The sequence below is a fragment of the Beta vulgaris genome, chromosome 5 (assembly GCF_026745355.1).
Source record: "Beta vulgaris subsp. vulgaris cultivar EL10 chromosome 5, EL10.2, whole genome shotgun sequence".
Lineage (NCBI taxonomy): Eukaryota > Viridiplantae > Streptophyta > Magnoliopsida > Caryophyllales > Amaranthaceae > Beta > Beta vulgaris.
The window spans coordinates 42,077,298-42,098,475 of record NC_079206.1 but is presented as its reverse complement, the minus strand read 5'-3'; the positions used below and the strand labels follow the sequence as shown (position 1 = coordinate 42,098,475).

The window sequence follows — 21,178 nt, the reverse complement described above, 5'->3', positions numbered from 1 at the left end:
TACTAAAATAGTGATCTAGTTCTAATGATCCCAAAAGGTTTCTCCCATGCATCATGAATCATCAATAGACCTGCAAACTACTCCCCGTAAGGAAAGTATGGCAAAGCCAAAACAAAATGGAAATACGAGTCAGTTGAAATACTGAGTACAATTACGTGCAAGACTTGTAAACTTGTAAATATATAATTCACATACTTTAATAAACATGCTTTATTTCACAATTCTAGTTATAACAAAAGATAAGATCACTCCATTATTAAATTCACGTTAACACCAAAGAATATATCTCCTTTGATAATTCCATTAAAAGTGGAAAATAATAATATAAGAACTTAACTTAAACCCCTTTCCTTGATCCGCGGATCCTAAGTGTGCACACCCCAAGTTAGTATCCCTTTATGAATACAAAGACATTGGAGTAACCTTGATGCCAACTAGTGGACTTGGAAGAACTCTTCTTAAACAAAGCCAAGTGGTAATTGTAATAAGAATAACATAGGGGTAACCTTTCCTTTAATTCAAATAAAGAATTATGATAAACAAACTTAATTATAGGGAATTAAAAAAAAAAAGATAATTTAAAACTTTTAAAACTAAAACTCATGCTAATATTTTTGAGTTACTCAAGGCCACTGATTTGCAAAAGTCGATTCCTTCATAAAAAATAAATGGATTATACATGCAAACTGAATTCTTTATTTACTTTTCTAAAACAAACAAAACAATATTTGGTTGGTTTAGCATATCTTCGAGTCAACAAAGCAAGAGAAAAGACAAGCTTTAATTTTATCTAGCCAAAATGATAAGAAGGTTTGATTAAACCAATTGCATATACCAATTCATATAATTTATACTCAAACACACATAACTAATGTATACATAATAATTAAAGATCAAGCCATGTAAACGTACCTTGATAATTCACGAAACAAGAAAATCAACTAGTAAGGGAATGTTCACGAACGAAATCCTCCTATTAATTACTCCCTCCGTTTCCTAAAGATCTTTTCACTTACTGTTCCTACAGATATCAAGGAAAATAAAGTTGTGTGGGGCATGGTGTGAGTAAAGTAGGGGAGAAAAAGGGGTTAAGATAAATAAACAAATAAAAAGGGGTTAAAGTAGGAAAGAGAAAGGGAGTAAAATTGAATTAATAATGTAATGGTGGACCATATGATAGTGACATGAGAGGGTAAATAGGGAAATTTGTTTTGCCAAATAAGGAATAAAGCAAAAGAGGGAAGATCTTTGGGAAACACCCTTAAACGGAAAGAGGGAAGATCTTTAGGAAACGGAGGGAGTATAAACTAGTTCTAATCAAAATGATAAACAATATATGAACTCTAAAAGAAAATTATGCTAAACTAACTAATTATAGACATGATTCATGCTCAAACAATTAAAACATGTTTTTATAAAACTCAAAAAGATCAAAAACTAGGAATTAAAACAACTTTTAAAAAAAAAAATTAGAGTACTTACAAAACCTCCCGCTAAAACTCCTCGGTGAAAAACTAACACTACTCAAAGAGACCACTCACTTTAGTAAAAACTTTATAAAGAACTCTCAATATTTTTTTGGTGAAGAGAAAGTGAAGGGTTAGAGGGGTATTTATATATAGTGTAAACTAGGGTAGAAAAGAGGTAAAACTTTCCAAAATTATCAAAATTAGAGCAAAAGAATAATAATAAAAAAATTTGCAACATTACAAGCTGCCGGCAGCAGCTGTGGAATGCAGAATTTTTTTTTTCTTTTTCTTTAAAAAAAAAAAAAAGAACTCTTCCCTTTATTTGTAAAAATTCTTTTCAAAAATCAATTTTGTTTGATTTTAAAGAGATCGTTAAATCTTCCCAAATCAATTAAAATCTCATACTTTCTAACTCAATATAAATCTCATAAAAATCTGATTTTATAAGATTTAACAAAATATTTTAAATATTTAAAATTTTCGATTTTATTTAAAAGAAGCGATTTTTCAAAACAACACTTATAAAAACTCCGAAAATTACATACTAAAGTGTATAATCTAATTTTATTACCCAAAAATGAATTTTGGATTTTATAAAATTATTTATCAAATATTTGTTTAATAATTAATTAAATAAATAAGATAATGACAAGAGCAACTATTGTTAAAAATTACTAAAATAACCTTTAAAATTCAAACTATATTTCCCTCCAAATGATTCCCTCCAATGTGATTTTAAAATAGTTTAAAAGAGTTTTGAAGATAAAATTTAAAATTGTTTTAAATAATCTCAATAAATGCCTAAAAATACGGGGTATTATAGTCTACCCCCTTAAAAGAAGTTTCGTCCCGAAACTTACAAAGATTTTAAAAATATTTGTTTTCATGCTAAAATTATGAATGCACATGTAAGATGCAATATAACGACTCTATATGCTCTAAGAATGTAAAAGCGCGCGAAACTCTATGCATTCTACCCCCTTAAAAAGGGAGTTACGCCCCCGTAACTCTACTAACCTCAATGAACAACTCTGGGTACTTTCTACGCATTTCGTCCTCAGCCTCCCAAGTCGCTTCCTCGGTTTTGTGATTGGACCAAAGAACTTTCAATAACTTTACATCCTTGTTTCTAGTAGTACGGACTTTGCTATCTAGGATCTTAATCGGTCTTTCCTCATAGGTTAAGGTCTCGTCCAATTCGATAGATTCAGGCTGCACCACATGAGAAGAATCTGCAATATACTTCTTCAATTGTGACACATGAAAGACATTATGTACCTTGCTCAACTCATTAGGTAACTCTAAACGATAAGCCACCTTGCCAACCCTGGTCAAAATTTTATAGGGTCCAATGTACTTTGGGCTTAGCTTGCCTCTCTTTCCAAACCTCATTACCCCTTTTGTCGGAGAAACTTTGAGTAAGACGCTTTCTCCAACCTCGTACTCCTCATCCCTCCTCTTCAAATCGGCATAGCTTTTCTTCGATCTGGGTGGCTCGTATCTTTTCCTGAATTAACCTGACTTGCTTCACGGTGTCCTCGATAAACTCTGGCCCAAGTACAATCGTTTCACTTATATCATTCCAACATATCGGGCTTCGACATTTTCGAGCATACAAAGCTTCAAACGGGCCATTCAATACTTGCATGATGACTGTTGTGTGGAGAATTCAATCAAATCCAAGTAATCTTCCCATGATCCTTGATACTCCATTACACAAGATCTTAACATGTCTCCAATGTTGAATAGTTCTCTCAGTTTTGCCCATCAGTAGCTGGGTGAAAAGCGGTACTCATCAGTAGCTTGATCCCCATTGCTTTTTGCACACTTTGCCAAAAGTTCGATAAGAACCTAGAATCTCGATCAGAGATGATGTCCTTTGGTACTCCATGATACTTCACTACAAACTTCACATAGGCTATAGCCAATTGATCCATCGACCAAGTATTCTTCATTGGTATAAAAATTGTAGTCTTAGTCAAACGGTCCACTACCACCCAAATAGTATCATTTCCTTTCTTACTTTTGGCAAGGCTCCCACAAAACCATTGAGATAGAGTCCCATTTCCAGCTAGGCACTTCCAAAGGTTGGACCATCCCTTGAGGTCTCTTATGTTCAATTTACCTTTTGACAAGTAAGACACTTAGCCACAAATTCAGCAACTTCTTTCTTCATGTTTGACCACCAAAAAGTCTTCTTCAAATCCTTATACAACTTATCTCCCCCTGGATGCATTGAGTATGGTGAATTGTGAGCTTCCTCCATCAATTTTGCTTAAGATCCCCTTGATTCTGAGGCACACACCATCTTCCTTTGAATCTCACACTCCATCATCAAATATTTTGAAGTCTAGTGCTTGGCCCTCTTGAATTTCTTCTTAATTTTCTCCAATTTATCACCCCAGCTTGACTTTCCCTGATCTCATCAAGAATAGAAGGTTGGATCGCTATGGCACCTAGTAGTTCTTCTACGCTTCCTAGCTCCATGACTTCCAAGTTCATCTTCTGAAACTCCATACATAACTGATCTGGCAATATTATTGCATTAATCGAATGACTAGTCTTCCTACTCAAAGCATCAGCCACAACGTTAGCCTTCCCTTCATGATACTGGATATCCAAGTCATAATCCTTAATGAGTTCTAACCATCTCCTTTGCCTCATGTTCAACTCCTTTTGAGTAAATATGTACTTCAAGCTCTTATGATCTGTATAAATCTTACAAGTTACTCCATATAAATAGTGTCTCCAAATCTTCAAGGCGAACACAATGGCAGCTAATTCTAAATCATGAGTTGGATAATTCACCTCATAAGGTTTCAATTGCCTCGAAGCATAAGCAATCACCTTTCGATTTTGCATCAGTACACACCCTAAGCCATATTTCGATGCATCACTATAAACCTCATATTGTTGACCTTCATCTGGCAATGCTAAAACGGTCTGAAGTTAACTGTTCTTCAAGTTCTGAAATGCCTCCTCACACTCTGAACTCCAAATAAATTTACACTCCTTTTTCATCAAGTTAGTCATAGGCCTTGAAATCCTAGAGAAGTCCTTCACAAATCTTCGTAATATCCGGCCAATCCCAAGAAACTCCTTATATCAGATACACTCTTCGGAGTAGGCCATTCAGTAACAGCTCGAATCTTAGCGGGATCCACTGAAACACCCTCTTTCGAGATCACATGGCCCAAAAATGCAACTTCCTCCAACCAAAACTCACATTTAGAAAGCTTGGCATATAACTGATGCTCTCTCAACTTTGACAAAACTTGTCTTAAATGCTCCTCATGTGCCTCCCTATCCTTAGAGTAAACCAGAATGTCGTCGATGAAAACAACAACAAATTTATCCAAGAACGTTCTGAAAGTTCTATGCATCAAATCCATGAAAACTGCAGGTGCATTAGTCAAACCAAAAGGCATCACCGTGAACTCATAATGTCCATAGCGAGTCCTAAAGGTGTCCTTGCGATATCATTCTCCGCAATCCTTAATTGATGATAACCAGACCTCAGGTCTATTTTAGAAAAAGATTCCAGCCCCTTGAGTTGGTAAACAGATCATCTATTCTCGGAAGTGGGTATTTGTTCTTGATAGTTACACTATTTAGTTCCCGATAGTCAATGCATAGCCTCAAACTCCCATCTTTCTTTTTCACAAACAGTACTGGTGCACCCCATGGTGAAGAGCTTGGCCTGATGTAGCCTTTCTCCAACAGCTCATCCAGTTGGACTTTTAGTTCCTTCATTTCTGCAGGTGCCATTCGGTATGGGGCCTTAGAGATTGGTCCTGTTCCGGGCACTAAGTCTATGGTGAAATCAAGATCTCTCACTGGCTGGCATTCCTGGAATCTCGTCAGGAAAAACATCTGGAAACTCACTCACCACTGGTACCTTGCTAGGTTCAACCTCTTCCATTATTTCTTGAACACTACACATAAACAATGGGTACCCTTTCTTTATACAAGACTGTAGTTGCAAGGCAGAAATTATCCGTAGGCCCTTTTGTTTCCCTTCCCTCCTGTAAGTCACCCTAACCTTGTTTGGTCCGGTTAAAATTACTTTTTGAGCCTCACAATTGATATGACCCTTATATTTTCCAAGCCAATCCATCCCAAGGATGACATCTAGGTCTTTCATCTCATACTCAATCAAGTCAGACGGGAATTCTATTCCTGCTATAAGTAGAGGTACCTGCCTATACAACTTAGAACAATGCAATTCTTCTCCTGATGGTAATGCAAAACTGACAGAAATGTATTTGGACTGACTAGTCCTAGAGTTCACCTAGGGTCCTAGTCATGAATGAATGTGATGCTCCTGAATCAAATAGAACTTTAACAGGCATAAATTAATAGAAAAAGTACCAGCTATCACATCAGATGTGGCCTCGGCCTCACGACCATTTATTGCAAAGATGCGCCCCTTGGTCTGACTATTTCCATTCCGTTTCCTGGCTTAGCACTCCCAGATTGTTGAGTAGGGTTTGACGGGTTAGAAGCTATGGTCTTGTTATCCGGGCAGGAATAGGTGGTTTTCCTTCAGATTTCCAGTAACATTCATACTCACGATGACCTAGCTTTTGGCAATACCTACAAGTCACTGGCTTCCCTTCACATCTTTTCCTGGGTGGTTCTTATTACACTTCTTACAATGGAACACCCTTTTGGGCCCTCTCCGCCTGATTGATTCCTTGAAGTCTGATCATTGGTCCTAGCCCCAAGGTTTCTTCCATCTCTTCTTTCGCTTCCTCCCTTAAACTTTTTCTCATTCCCCTGTTCGGGTAGTTGCCATTCCCTTTCCTCTTTTCTCCTGAAGAGTTTCCCTCTAGTTCCTTCCCTCTAATCCCATACAAGTGGGCAGCTCTCCCATAAACCTCATCAAGGGTGCTAAAGGTGGCTCCTCCGAGCTTTCCTTGCAAAGATAGGGTCAAGCCTTGCTCAAATCTTTGAGCCTTAAGAGCCTCAGTGGGTACTACTTCAGGTGCAAATCTCATTAGCTCTATGAACTTACTGTAGTATTCTGAAATGGACATGGCCCCCATCCTAAGGTTAATGAACTCCATACTTTTCTGCTTTCTTAAGTGGGTAGGGTAAAACTTGGTTCTTAAGGCTTCTTTCAACTCGTTCCACCCAAAATTGCGCTCAGTCATCAAATCATTTTTCCTTTGGCTCCACCAAAGATCTGCTTCCTCCTTCAGATAATACACTGCGTTATTCAGCTTAAGCTCTTCCGGGCAGTTGATGGCATCAAAAAGCTTGTCAAATTCCCTAATTCAGTTTTCAAGACTAGCTGGGTCCTCTTTCCCGTTGTAGTAAGGGGTTTTGAAGCAGACACCCTCTTAAATACTTCTCCAAATGCATCTAATTCATTGGACTTCGGGGTGGGGCATTTGCAGCTTGGGATAAGGCAGCTGCTATTTCAGTCAACTTTTTCAAAGCAGAATTCAATTTGGCACTATTTCCACCCCTATGCCTTTGAGACATCTTCCTGAGTGGAGAACAATAGATCTTAACTAAACGAACATATAATGAACAGATAACAGGTAAACCATCTCATTAATAATAATCAAATTGCATACATGGTTTCTTTATTCGAAAGCAACACAAAAATGATAATAGTAATAATAACCCCATAAAGTTACTACATTAACTTGTCAACTACTGACAATTATTTAAGCCTAACATGAAGATCCTATTCATAATAAATCATAGGTAAGACTCCCTCCCTCCAAATTCTCTTTCATAGGCGGCCGACGACATGGGTGAGTATTCAGGACTCGGTGGCACTTCTTTAAGAGGGTTGGATCGTGCCTTTGAAGTGTTATCTTTAGGAGTTGTAGGTGTATATTCTGGACTTGTAGAGCGAACAGATGTGGTATAAATGATGAGATGATGAGGCTTCAGACATAAGCGAATCAGCTATCGAATTTCTATGGTAGCATTAGATGTAGACTCTAAGTTCCTTTCCCATGTCTTCTCTGCATAGTATAAGTCTCCCACAAATGTCAACATATCAGCTATCCATACCCCTTCATGCACGTGTTCATGCTTATTCCACTCATTTTCATTCAATAGTACATCCTCATATTTCCTAAAAAGATTTTCATACTTTGGAATTCTAGGTAAGTGAATAAGAGTTGAAGAATTTTCCAAGGGTCAGTCCTCATTTCTCTTCTTCCTTGTGAAACTAAGAACTTGGCATAAAGATGAATTCCTTGAATAAAGAATGCTATAGTGTGATAATGCCTCTTAAAATAGGCGGCATCATAGTAAGTATCCCTTACAAACTCAAGCATCTGAAATTTAAAATTTAACAAGTAAGCATTTAATTTGTAAATAGTTAACCAAATAAAGTTGCATAACGCAATTTCTTTCTCCTTTTTCCACAAAAGAATAGTCCAACAAATAATAATGCAACTTGATAAAAATCGGCCTACTATTTAGGTACTCGAAAAAAAAAAATCAAAGTCTATCATCTTATTCTACTTATGCACATAAAATGCTAAAACTTTTCTTGCCAAAATTATTTTTACAACCTTTTGTTTTTCCAAATATATTTTATAATGAGTACTTGATTCATGCAAAGAATAGTCGGGCCAATGAATTTCCCAGGAAAGGGTTGGTTACACGCAACGTTGGTGAGAGCCCAAGCCTTTCCTTGCCAGAAGCATTGACAACCCAACTTATCCAAATCAATCGTTTTTCCTCAAATAATAAAATAGATTTTTATGCATAAATAATATAAATATGAAAAGAATGCGAAACTCTCTAACCTATATGCCCATCCTTAAGTCTACCCATTAATTTTAGATTCCAGTTTCATATCCCTAGCTTTTAAACTGATACACTTTGTAACACCCCCAAATTTCTCCACTTTAAAAACTTATACTTTCGTAAAATACTTGGAGAAACTTAAGGGTATTACCACCAAATATAAATATATTTTGGCAATACTATAACTTGATACACAAAATATGCAGCGGAAACTTCTAACTTTATTTATAAAAATAATATTATTATCCAAAAACCACAATACTAATAGAAAAGTCTAAAGACTACTAAAATAGTGATCTAGTTCTAATGATCCCAAAAGGTTCCTCCCATGCATCATGAATCATCAATAGCCTGCAAACTACTCCCGTAAGGAAAGTAGGGCAAAGCCAAAACAAATAGGAAATACGAGTCAGTTGAAATACTGAGTACAATTACGTGCAAGACTTGTAAACTTGTAAATATATAATTCACATACTTTCATAAACATGCTTTATTTCACAATTCTAGTGATAACAAAAGATAAGATCAATCCATTATTAAATTCACGTTAACACCAAAGAATATATCTCCTTTAATAATTCCATTAAAAGTGGAAAATAATAATATAAGAACTTAACTTAAACCCCTTTCCTTGATCCGCGGATCCTAAGTGTGCACACCCCCAAGTAGTATCCTTTATGAATACAAAGACATTGGAGTAACCTTATGCCAACTAGTGGACTTGGAAGAACCCTTCTTGAACAAAGCCAAGTGGTAATTGTAATAAGAATAACATAGGGGTAAACCTTTCCTTTAATTCAAATAAAGAATTATGATAAACAAACTTAATTATAGGGAATTAAAAAAAAGATAATTTAAACTTTTAAAACTAAAACTCATGCTAATATTTTTGAGTTACTCAAAGCCACTGATTTGCAAAAGTGGATTCCTTCATAAAAAAAAAATGGATTATACATGCAAACTGATTTTTTTATTTACTTTTATAAAACAAACAAAACAATATTTGGTTGGTTTAGCATATCTACGAGTCAACAAAGCAAGAGAAAATACAAGCTTTAATTTTATCTAGCCTAAATGATAAGAAGGTTTGATTAAACCAATTGCATATACCAATTCATATAATTTATACTAAAACACACATAACTAATGTATACATAATAATTAAAGATCAAGCCACGTAAACGTACCTTGATAATTCACGAAACAAGAAAATCAACTAGTAAGGGAATGTTCACGAACGAAATCCTCCTATTAATTATAAACTAGTTCTAATCAAAACGATGAACAATATATGAACTCTAAAAGAAAATTATGCTAAACTAACTAATTATAGACATGATTCATGCTCAAACAATTAAAACATGTTTTATAAAACTCAAAAAGATCAAAAACTAGGAATTAAAACAACTTTTAAAAAAATAGAGTACTTACAAAACCTCCCGCTAAAACTCCTCGGTGAAAAACTAAAACTACTCAAAGAGACCACTCACTTTAGGGAAAACTTTATAAGGAACTCTCAATATTTTTTTGGTGAAGAGAAAGTGAAGGATTAAAGGGTATTTATAGTGTAAACTAGGGTAAAAAGAGGTAAAACTTTCCTAAATTATTAAAATTAGGCAAAAGAATTTAAAAAAAAATTTGCAACATTACAAAGCTGCCTGCAGCAGCTGTGAATCAGCAAAAATTTTTTTTCATTTTTTTTTTTAAAAAACTCTTCCCTAATTGTAAAAATTCTTTCCTAAAATCAATTTTGTTTGATTTTAAAGAGATTGTTAAATCTTCCCAAATCAATTAAAATCCCATACTTTCTAACTCAATATAAATCTCATAAAAATCTGATTTTATAAGATTTAACAAAATATTTTAAATATTTAAAGTTTTGGTTTTATTTAAAAGAATCGATTTTTCAAAACAACATTATAAAAAATCCGAAAATTACATACTAAATGTATAATCTAATTTTATTACCCAAAAATGAATTTTGGATTTTATAAAATTATTTATCAAATATTTGTTTAAATAACTAATTAAATAAATAAGATAATGACAAGAGCAGCTATTATTAAAATTACTAAAATAACCTTTAAAATTCAAACTATATTTCCTCCAAATGATTCCCTCCAATGTGTTTTTAAAATAGTTTAAAATGAGTTTTGAAGATAAAATTTAAAATTGTTTTAAATAATCTCAATAAATGCCTAAAAATACGGGGTATTACATCTTCTTTCTTGCAGGAACTTAAATTGGTTCAACTGACTACGAGGCATACTGGTTTGTACCCTAAAAGCTTGTCCCATACCGGAACACTAACAGAATTGGCTTCTCCAACTTCTAATATTTTTTGGAGAATAAAGATAATCTTCAAATATTAAAGAGATAAGGTAATGCGTTATTAATATAAGTTAGAGTCTTACCCAACAAAATACAGGGTTCTCATTTTGAGATTTCAGAGACCACAAAAGATAAACAATGTGCTATACAACAACAAAAATTCTGTTACGTATGATCCACAAGAGAACCGGATATACCACTCCAAGACACGGAAACTACGCTTTCCTATTAGTTTAATTTCTCCCCTCTAGGATCACCGGATTAATACGAAACAACTAATGAGATACAATGGAGAGAACAATTCACTAGATGATCTTATAAGTGAATCAACAAAAACTATGTGTTTAGAGTTTGTGAAGAACACTCAAGAGAGATTAGCAAAGTTTCTCTCAAGCAAAGCAAGTAGATTAGAATATGAAAACTGATTTTTTCTCTATCCCCTCATAAGAATCGCAAAGGTTATATATATATACTACCTTCATAGATTAGAGTTGTTATTTTCATAACCCCCCTCCCCCTTTAATTGGAACACCCGTCGCGAGTGGCGATACATATCGCGAGTCGCGACAAAGCATAGGTCGCAAACCGCGACCAACCTTCTGTTTTGCTTGGTTTTTCCACGTGCATTTGTGGTTTTTGCGTACTCTAATCTTAACATATTAGACCTCCTCCTCTTCTAGTATATGATCATATGAGCATGAAAACCCATTAAACTATAAAGGTTCCAACAATCCTCCTCCCATTTATAGGGTAATGTTGAAAAGTTTTCAACTTGTTATGAATCACAAACAAAACATGCTCATGCATCATGGAAATATCTTACGATTGAATTTCCACTTAGTAAAAGTAATTTTACAATAATTTCGATCTTAATGATAGACAAAGCTTTGAATCATATAACCACCACAAATTATTGAAGATAAAAATACACATAAACATAAACTAAGTTTTTAACCTCCGACACCTATGAAGCCTTGGTGTCCATATCCATTCCTAAGTGTTCCAAGTCAAGCCTTAGACTTGGCGAAGTGGCCAAACCTCTAGCTTATATAGGTAAATCTTTACGAACATGCTCCTACAATTGAGCATTTTATCAAAGATTTATTAAGAATAAATTCAACCTCCGAACATTGTAGCAACAAACACTAACCTCGTGATGTATTAAACAAGTGCTCCCAACCTTCTAGAGAAGTACTATCCCCATTGAATTTGAGAACGAATGTTGTATTAGACGTCAAATAGAGTTTTCCTTCACCATAGGTTGTTCAATAGGCTTAAGACCCATCTGATTGTTCATTTTGTTCACTAGTTCTCTTGACAACGGTTTAGTAAACGTATTCGCCAAGTTCAAACTAGACCGAACAAAATTAATAGTTATACAACTATTCCTTATCATTTCCCGCACATAGCTGTGTCTAACTCCAATATGCCTTGACTTGCCATTGTAGACTTCACTATAATTTAGCTATGGTTGATGCACTATCATAATGAATAGCAAGAGGTGACATAGGTTTGACCCATAAGTCAACCTCACTCAACACATTCCTTAGCCATTCCGCTTCTTGGCAACACGATGTCAATGCAATGAATTCCGATGCCATAGTGGAATATGTTATACATGTTTGCTTCTTAGATGCCCATGAAATAGCACCTCCTCTAAGAAGAAACACTCATCCACTAGTGGATGAATAATCTTCCTTATTGGAAATCCAACTAGCATATGAGTAACCTTCTAGGGGTTCTCTTTTGTAAGTTATGACATAATCCAAGGTTTTATTCAAATACCAAGCACCTCTTCTTTTCCAATGCAACATACTAGGATTACTAGTATACCTACTGAGCTTGCCAATAGCAAAAGCTATATCCGGCCGAGCGCTAGTCATAGCATACATCAAGCTTTCAATTAAGCTTGCATACTCCAGTTGTGAAATAGGAGTACCACTACTCAGAACCAAGTGAATACTAGGATCCATGTGAGTAGCAAAATGAGCCAAATTCGACTTATTAAACCTCTTGATCACTTTCTCGGTGTAATGAGATTGTGATAAAGAAATTGACCCTTTACCTCTCATTATTCTAATACCTAGAATAACATCCGCTTCACCGAAATCTTTCATGGAGAAAGAAGAGAGAAAGACATTGGTCTTTTTCACTTGTTCCACATCAGTCCCAAAAATAAGCATATCATCAACATATAAGCAAATTATAACTCCTTTAGCTTTATTATCAAATTTGTTATATACACAATTATCGGACTGATTTATTTTCAACCCACTAGAATAAATAACCTCATCAAATTTTTGATGCCATTGCTTAGGTGCTTGTTTAAGACCATATAAAGATCTAACTAATTTGAAAACCTTAGTATCTTGACCTTTGACTACAAACCCTTCAGGTTGATTCATGTACACTTCATACTCAAATTCACCATTAAGGAAAGTAGTTTTTACATCCATTTGGTGAATTACTAGACCATGATTCGCAACTAATGCTATCAAAAATCTAATGGTAGCTATTCTAGCTACCGGAGCATAAGTGTCAAAAAATCGACACCATATCTTTGCCTAAAACCTTGGACCACTAACCAGGCCTTATGTTTTAGTATGGTTCCATCGATTTTCCTTTTCCTTACGAAAATCCATTTACAACCTAGTGGTTTGCAACCGGGAGGTAAATTAGCTAAAATCCAAGTATGATTTCCCATTATTGAATCTATTTCATCATTCACTGCCTTTTTTCAGAAAAAGCAGAATCATGAGACTTCATAGCCTCATCAAAGGTCCTAGGGTCCTCCTCCATACCGTAACAATATGAAATTTGAGTCAAAATTGACTCCCTTGACCCTTGAACTAAATATAATTGAAAATTCGGTCCAAAAGATTTATCTTTTCTAATTCTTTTACTTTTCCTAATTTCCGGTGTTGTAGTATCATGATCATTATTAATGTCATCCACAACATTGGAACTAGTACTAGGTATCATGTCCTTTGGTCTTGGAATCCATGAGAATCGAGTCTCATCAAATATTGCATCCATTGACTCTATCATGGAATGGATATAGACAAAATCATTGGGCTCAATGACATAAAACCTATAGGCTTTGCTATGTACCGCATATAGCCTAGAAAAATGTAATCAATTCCTTTTTCACCTAAAGTTTTCCTTTTAGGTTCTGTCAATTTGACAATTGCCTTATAACCCCATACCTTAAAGTAATTGAGATTATGCTTTTTGTTACACCAAAGTTCATAAGGGGTAGTCTTATTCCTTTGATTAGGAACTCGATTTAATATATAATATGCAGTTAAAATTGCATCACCCTAAAGACCCCAAGTAGAAAGCATGGTGTTTACCATTTCTTTTAGAACCCTATTTTTCCTTTTCGCTATACCATTACTTTGAGGTGAGTATGGGGCGGTGTTTTCATGAATTACCCCAATGAAACTAAAATAACTAGGATTATAATATTCAACACTCATATCCGTTCGAAGTCTTTTAACTTTTCCATTAAGTTAAAGTTCCACTTCGGTCTTAAAGGTCTTAAACTTTTCTACTGCTTCATCTTTAGTAAATAATAAATATATGTAACAAAACCTTGAAAAATCATCAATAAAAGTTATGATATATATTTTTATTTCCCAACGAAGGTGAACTATATATGAAAGTCACAAAAGTCACTATGCACCAATTCTAGTAATACCGTTTGTCTAGTCACATTAGGATAAGGATTCTTTGTAATCTTATTTAGCATGCATGTCTTACACTTACTCTAACAATAAATCGAAAAGAGGTATTAAACCCAACTTAGACATGTCATATAATCTATGATAATTCACATGACATAAACGATTGTGCCATAGAGAAGAATACATCAAGTATGTAAATAGAACTAGTATCAATTTTATTATTAATACTAAATTTAAACATCCCATACAATAGAAACCTTTTCCAACATAACTACCACCCTTGGAAATAATAAACTTATCCGACTCAAAAACAACTTTAAAACTAAACTTATCTTAAAGACCTCCCGACACAAGATTCTTCCTAACTTCCGGTACATAGACAACATCCCGGAGAGTTAATGTCTTTCCCGAGGTTAACAACAATTCTACTTACCCTATGCCTTTAGCCTTTACCATAGAATCATTCCCCATATACAAGTTAGGACCATCATCTAATGATTCTCCAGGATCTTGGGTGAAATTCACTATCTCATGATGCATATCTACGGTCTTTTGATATGGGTACCATTTGATGAGGAATTTTTTTGATATTTTTGCCATGTGGTGATGGAGGCAGACAACTTGTTACACCAAAATAGAGCTTTTTCTCGCTGAGAAAATCCCAATAGAATCATTATAATCTCCTCAGCAAAAACACCAGCTTGTTTATGAGTAGCACAACATTGTGAAAATCGCTGCAAGTGCTAATTTCGGTCTTCATAAGGTAACCCAAGAAATTGATTATTTTGAACCATGTTCAGCTTTGAGATTTGATTTCAAACTTTGCAGCATAGTAGGCAACCATAACCGAGTGGGCACATTATTAGAAGATGGTTGTGCCTAGTCTCTGATGGTTGGTTTAACCTCGTCACCCATTTTAAGAGAAATTAGTGGGAAAGGGGATTCTTGTTGCGGTGAGGATGGTGGAGAAAGTGTCTTTTAGGAGGGTCTCCCTGCAGACAACTTTGCTTGCTTAGTTTTATTAATGAGTTTATGAACATTCTTATCAATCTCCTGATTAACTGGAATGAGATTTGTGGATTTTAATTTCCAGCTCATACACCAAAAACACTAAAGCAAATGTGAGATGCTCCATAGAACAAATGTTCATCATAGTGAGTCAGTGTATACTATAGTTCAGATAAAATAAAAATAAACCGTCTCCCCGAAAATAGCGCCAAAACTTGATAGGCTAAAGTCATATCACCTAAGCAAAAATAACCTAAAGTCCACTAACTAATAGTCAGGGAAGTTAGGATCGAATTCATAGGGAGAAAGCTATATATTGTATTTGAACTCTAATATTATACTAACTAAATCAGATGAAAATGGTTGATTTACTGAACTAAGCGAATAACATAATTAAATACGAGGGAATGAATCAATTTAATAAGGAACTAGAATCATGGATCACTATGCATATAATTCGAGAAATCAGGAACGAATAATAAGTACCAAATAAGTCAATTTATCTAGGGCACATGTAAGTCCTCTCCAGCATGACCTCTCTAAAAGATCATATAGCCGCTCTCGCATGGTAAAGGATCACTCTGCATATACGAAATCTCTCTTCTGAAAGCGGATTCAGTATTGCGATAATAGAAATACAAATCAGGCCTAATTTATAAATCTAGCATGAACGATTCAACCACATGAAACAATTGAAATACAAAGTAATTAGACTAATCCCCCAGTCCCTCATTGCTTAAATATATCCCCACAATCCTAGAAATAAAACTACTCACTCATATTTCTGAAAACATTAATAAAATCAATATAATAATTTAAACTTGCAGCAGTTGCAAATAACTAAGAGATGAATCTAATCAATAATAAAAGAAGGAATAAAGAAGATTACCAAACTGACGAACTATATTGAACTTGCGAATAATCCACAGGTTTGATCTTAAATCCAAAGTGAAAAGCAATAAACGTTCTTGAATTATTTTTGCATTTATACTAAACCTAAACCATATGCGAAAACTAATATGAATTTTCGCCCGAAAATCATAAAAATACGCGTGTCGGGTGAACCGTCTGATCAGGCCAACTCACCCGATCCATCAGGAAAAAAGCTCTTTATTTCAAAAATATGACAGACTTCCCACCCGATCGAGAAAGCTCGCCCGATCCCATCGGGAAAGAGTCTTTCTTATTGTTTTCAACTCTAGAATGCAGCTAGATGAATATGTTCTCGGGTCCGATCGGGCTAAACTGCCCGATCGTAACAGGCGGGAAAACTCTGATTTGCGTTAATTTGCGAAGGATCGATCTCTCAAACCAAAAGTTTATTTGAGGCGTGTTACCTCTCATTGGAATGCCCTTAAAGTTTAGTTTCCAACCCATATGGAGTTTGTTGATTATCAATGTTCTGTCAAACTTCATGATCAAAATAGTGAAAAGGTGTCAGATTTGGCACTTCTGTCACTAACTCTTTCCTTCCTTCTAACACGATATTGTCTCAAACGGATGCATTTTGATCTTTGTGCAAGCTATATTCATCCTGAATGATTTACAGGCTTGATCTTAGATAATCATAATCAATTTGTATCAAAATAACATGAAAATCATCGAAACATACTAACGGGGAGTAGTAGAGCAAAACCTGAGTAAATCATGCAAATATGCACCTAAATGCTCTAATACGAACTTGAAATGTACCTAAAACTATATATAAAACCATAACATTAATGTGGTTGTTGAGATTCGGGACTAGGTTCACGAGCACGGCTCCTCAAATTCATGGTGGAAGGAAGAATGTAATTCTTCAAAGGTTTTCTCACTCACTTTAATGGTGCAAGATGGAAGGAAGGAAGAAGGAGCTTGGTGTGAGAAATGGAGGAAACAATAATGAAGAAGATTAAGTAGGAAACTTGTAGCAGATGAGAGAGAAGTATTGTTGTGGCTTTTAGAGTAGCTTCGATGGGGGTCTTCAATGGAGGAAGAGGTAGTTAGGGAAGAAGAAGAAAATTGGGGGTTAGGGTTTCAAGGAGAGAGAGAGAGAGAGATAGTTGGTTAGAGGAATTGGGGAAAAGAAATATGGTTTAGGCACTTAAAGCGCCCGCTGGGCGGTCGCCTGGTCCGGGGGAAGTGTCCCGATAGCGTCGGGCTTAAAATTTTCTTGTTTTTCCCACTAGGCAAAAATGTCGCGGGCTTGATAGGGCAACTTCGCCAGATAGCATCACCAGCCTGAAATTTTGTTCAAATATATGACGGAAGAAGCCCCTGATTGGGCGATGTTGCCCGATAGTGTCAGGCGAGAGTGTTTTTTTGCTTGGGAAATTTCCATTGGTAATCCTGTACTATGGAACATTTGTGATGGTAAGTCATTTTTTTTTTCAATTTCAAAAATATCCCTCTACTTAGTAATATTATACAACCGTGACATTAATGATGGTTAAACCGTTAATTCAAACGTTAGTGTTATTGGTTTACCTAAACCGGGTTAACCCAACCCGCAACCACCTCCTAGTATACTATTATCCCACCCAACTACCATTGTCCCACCTCTCCACATGAACCCCACTCCACTACCACTATCCCACCCCTCCACATAAACCCCACCCTACCACCACTCTCCCACCCCCTGAAACCAAAGACTCATCGAAATCCCAACCTAGCCTTGAAACCACCACCCATCAATCCGAACCTTACTCCAGCCACCAAAAACGCCAATTAACTACTCGAAACCACCATATCTGCAAGATAGAGAAAGAGATAATCAGGGGCACAGTGAAGCAGATAGAGGAGGAAGGAAGACTCGAGCAAGAGATAGAGAAGGATAATACCCAACACTGACAAGCCAGGGTCACAACAAGAGCAGCGCAACAAAGGTAGCAACACCACCATCGAATTAAAGAAAATAAAATATGCAACATCACATTCGACCCCACAACCATCACCAACAACATCACGTGGAAGAGGAGAACAAAGTAACAGTGAAGTTATGGGGAGGCATCGGCAAAATAGAAAGAGAAATGAGAAGAGAAGTCACGGGAGGGAGAATTATGAGCATTGAGAAAGCAAGTCATCATAAGGGAGAGAGTGACGGGAGTATAGTGTTTTCAATGGAAGAGTGGTGGTGGTTGGGGATTTAGTGGGTTAGGTAGTGGTTTGGGGTTAACTCGGATTAGAATATTAAATAGGCTTAACGGTCGAAGTAACAATTTAACCATCATTAATGTCACGGTTGTATAATATTACTAAGTATAGGGTTATTTTTTTGAAACTCAAAAGAAAAACAATTTACCATTACAAATGTTCCATAGTATAGGGTTACCAGTGGGAATTTTCCTTTTTGCTTTCCTGGGGATTCGTTGTGGGCTCGATCTGGCATCCTCGGCCAAAAGCATCGGAGGGGGTGGGGGGGGGGTTGATTTCTCGCTACAGAATGACCCGAAACACACGCCTGATCAGGTTGTGCATCGTGGTCAGATCGCGCGCATGTAGAAACAGGTTGTTTTAGCTCATGATTGCGAATTTTCCAATCGAGGAACATCCCAATCTTCTATGCTAAAATTTCTTCACAAAATCAACCTCAAAATAATGATTAGTACTCTCTCGCCAAAGCAACAACAACTATCAAATCTATAATTAAAAAAAAAAACAAAAAGAATAAAAGAAAAGGAAAAGCGAAATCGTGTTGCCTCCCGATTAGTGCTGGTTTATAAAAGTTTTGCACGACTGTAGTGCCTTATCCCTCATGCAGAAGAGGAAAGGGTTGGAGGTATAGTTCCTCCACAAACCTAACAGGAGTTCATGTATGGTACAGCTTCAAGCTTTGGCCATTCACTTTGAACTTTTCACCTGTTGCATTCACAACCTCAATAGAACCAAACTTGTTAACATTGGTAACAAATAAAGGATCAACCAACTAGAATTCAACTTAACACGGAAAATTTTTACTCTAGAGTTATACAGTAAGACCTTATCACCAATAGAGAACTCTCTACTCAAGATTTTCTTATCATTTCATCTCTTAGTGCGCTCTTTATAAAGACGTGAACTATCATAAGCATTTAAATGGAGTTCATAAAGCTCATTAAAATGCAGTTGGCAGTTTTCCCCTACTAATTTGGTATCAAGGTTTAGGTCCTTAACAGCCCAAAAAGCCTTATACTCTAACTCAACAGGTAACAAGTGACATGCTTTTCCATTGACTAACCTATAAGGGTGCCAATAGGAGTCTTAAAAACAGGTCTGTAATCCTATAAGGTGCCATCTAACTTGTCACTCTAGTCCTTTCTAGATTTGGCTACCACCTTCTCTAAGATAGTCTTTATCTCACAATTAGACACTTCTACTTACCCACGATATGCTAGGCCAGTCCTATGATAGACGCCATATTTCCTAAGCATAGCCTCAAAAGTACTTTTGTGAAAATGAGATCCACCATAACTAATAACAACCCTTGGTACCCCAAATCTATCTTTTTGAACATTTTCATAATGACTTTTGAGTTGTTAATTGGTGATGCAATGGCCTCTACCTACTTATACACATAATCAACATCAACAAGTATGAAAACTATTTCATTAGGAAGAGGGAAAAGGACCCTTAAAACCAATACACCATGCATCAAATAATTCAACTTCCAAACTGGGGGTTTCGTACATCTCTTGTCTACGGAAAATATTTACCATTCTTCGGCATGCATCACAAGACTTAACAAAGGTACTAGCATCTTGAAATAAAGTGGGTCACTAAAAACCAAACTGAAATACCTTAGCAACTGTTTTGGAAGGCCAAGCATGGCCTCCACATGGAAGGGAGTGGGAGTGCTTCAGAATGTCATGCACATCCTATCATGGGATACAACGCCTATAGATTTTGTCACTAGAAAGCTTGTAAAGTAGAGGGTCATCCCAAAAGTAGCCTTATGGAGGAATTGCTTCGTCTGCGAGTAACTTAGCTTGGGAGGAGTCTGCATACCACGGGGTGGCGGTAGTGACTACCAGTAGTTTATCATCAGGAAAAGAGTCAACAATGGGTAGACCTTCCTCCATATCCTCATACTGCAGTCTGGATAAATGATCGGCTACCACATTTTCAGCTTCCACTTTATCTCTGATCTCTAAGTCGAAATCTTGGAGTAGCAAAATCCACCAAATGAGTCTAGGCTTTGCCTCCTTTTTGGCTAGGAGGTACTTCAATGGATCATGGTCGGTTTAAACAATTAACTTAGACGCCAGCAAATAGGTAATGAACTTGTCTAGTGCATAAACCATAGCTAGAAGTTCTTTCTCAATAGTCGCATAGTTAAGCTTCATCTAGCGTCATGCTAGCATAATATATTGCATGAAGAACGTTGTCATTCCTTTGACCAAGCACAACTCCCACAGCGTCGTCAGTAGCATCACACATATTCTCGAACAGAAGAGTACAATCTGGAGATCGAATAATAGGAGCAGTGTTCAAAGCTTGCTTGATCTTATTGAAAGACACTCGAGGAGCAATTAAGTAAGTGGTTTAGCAATTTTAGAGAAATCATTGATAAAGCGGCGATAAAACCCCGCATGACCAAGAAAGCCTCGCACTCCTTTGACATTCACATGAGGAAGTAATTGCTTAATCACTTGAATTTTTGCTTTATCCACTTTTGTAACACACCGATAATTCTCTCTTTTCCAAAATACCTTTTCAATATAAAAAATATAGAGAATTACCAAAGCATTATCGCCCGTGTGATAATGTATCAGCTTATTCATACTTATTGTAGTGGAAAACATATATAACTAAACTTCATATATTAATATAATAAATATATAAAGTACTTAAAATAAACACACTATGAATGTTAACTTCAAACCAACTTAATATAATATCTTCCCACTAAAGCAATAGATAAACAATCTTTTACACAAGCTCTCCATT

At 35.9% G+C, this 21,178-nt stretch overlaps 1 protein-coding gene across 1 annotated transcript; it reads right to left on the bottom strand.

Annotated features, from left to right (window-relative positions):
• Positions 1–2,462: 2,462 nt before the first annotated feature.
• On the bottom strand, positions 2,463–3,117 carry LOC130591418 (uncharacterized). The gene is made up of 2 exons (XM_057394733.1): positions 2,987–3,117; positions 2,463–2,796 (listed from the first exon to the last, which is right to left on the bottom strand). Exons 1-2 carry the CDS (start codon positions 3,115–3,117, stop codon positions 2,463–2,465), a joined length of 465 nt encoding a protein of 154 aa, XP_057250716.1.
• Between the last annotated feature and the right edge of the window lie 18,061 nt (positions 3,118–21,178).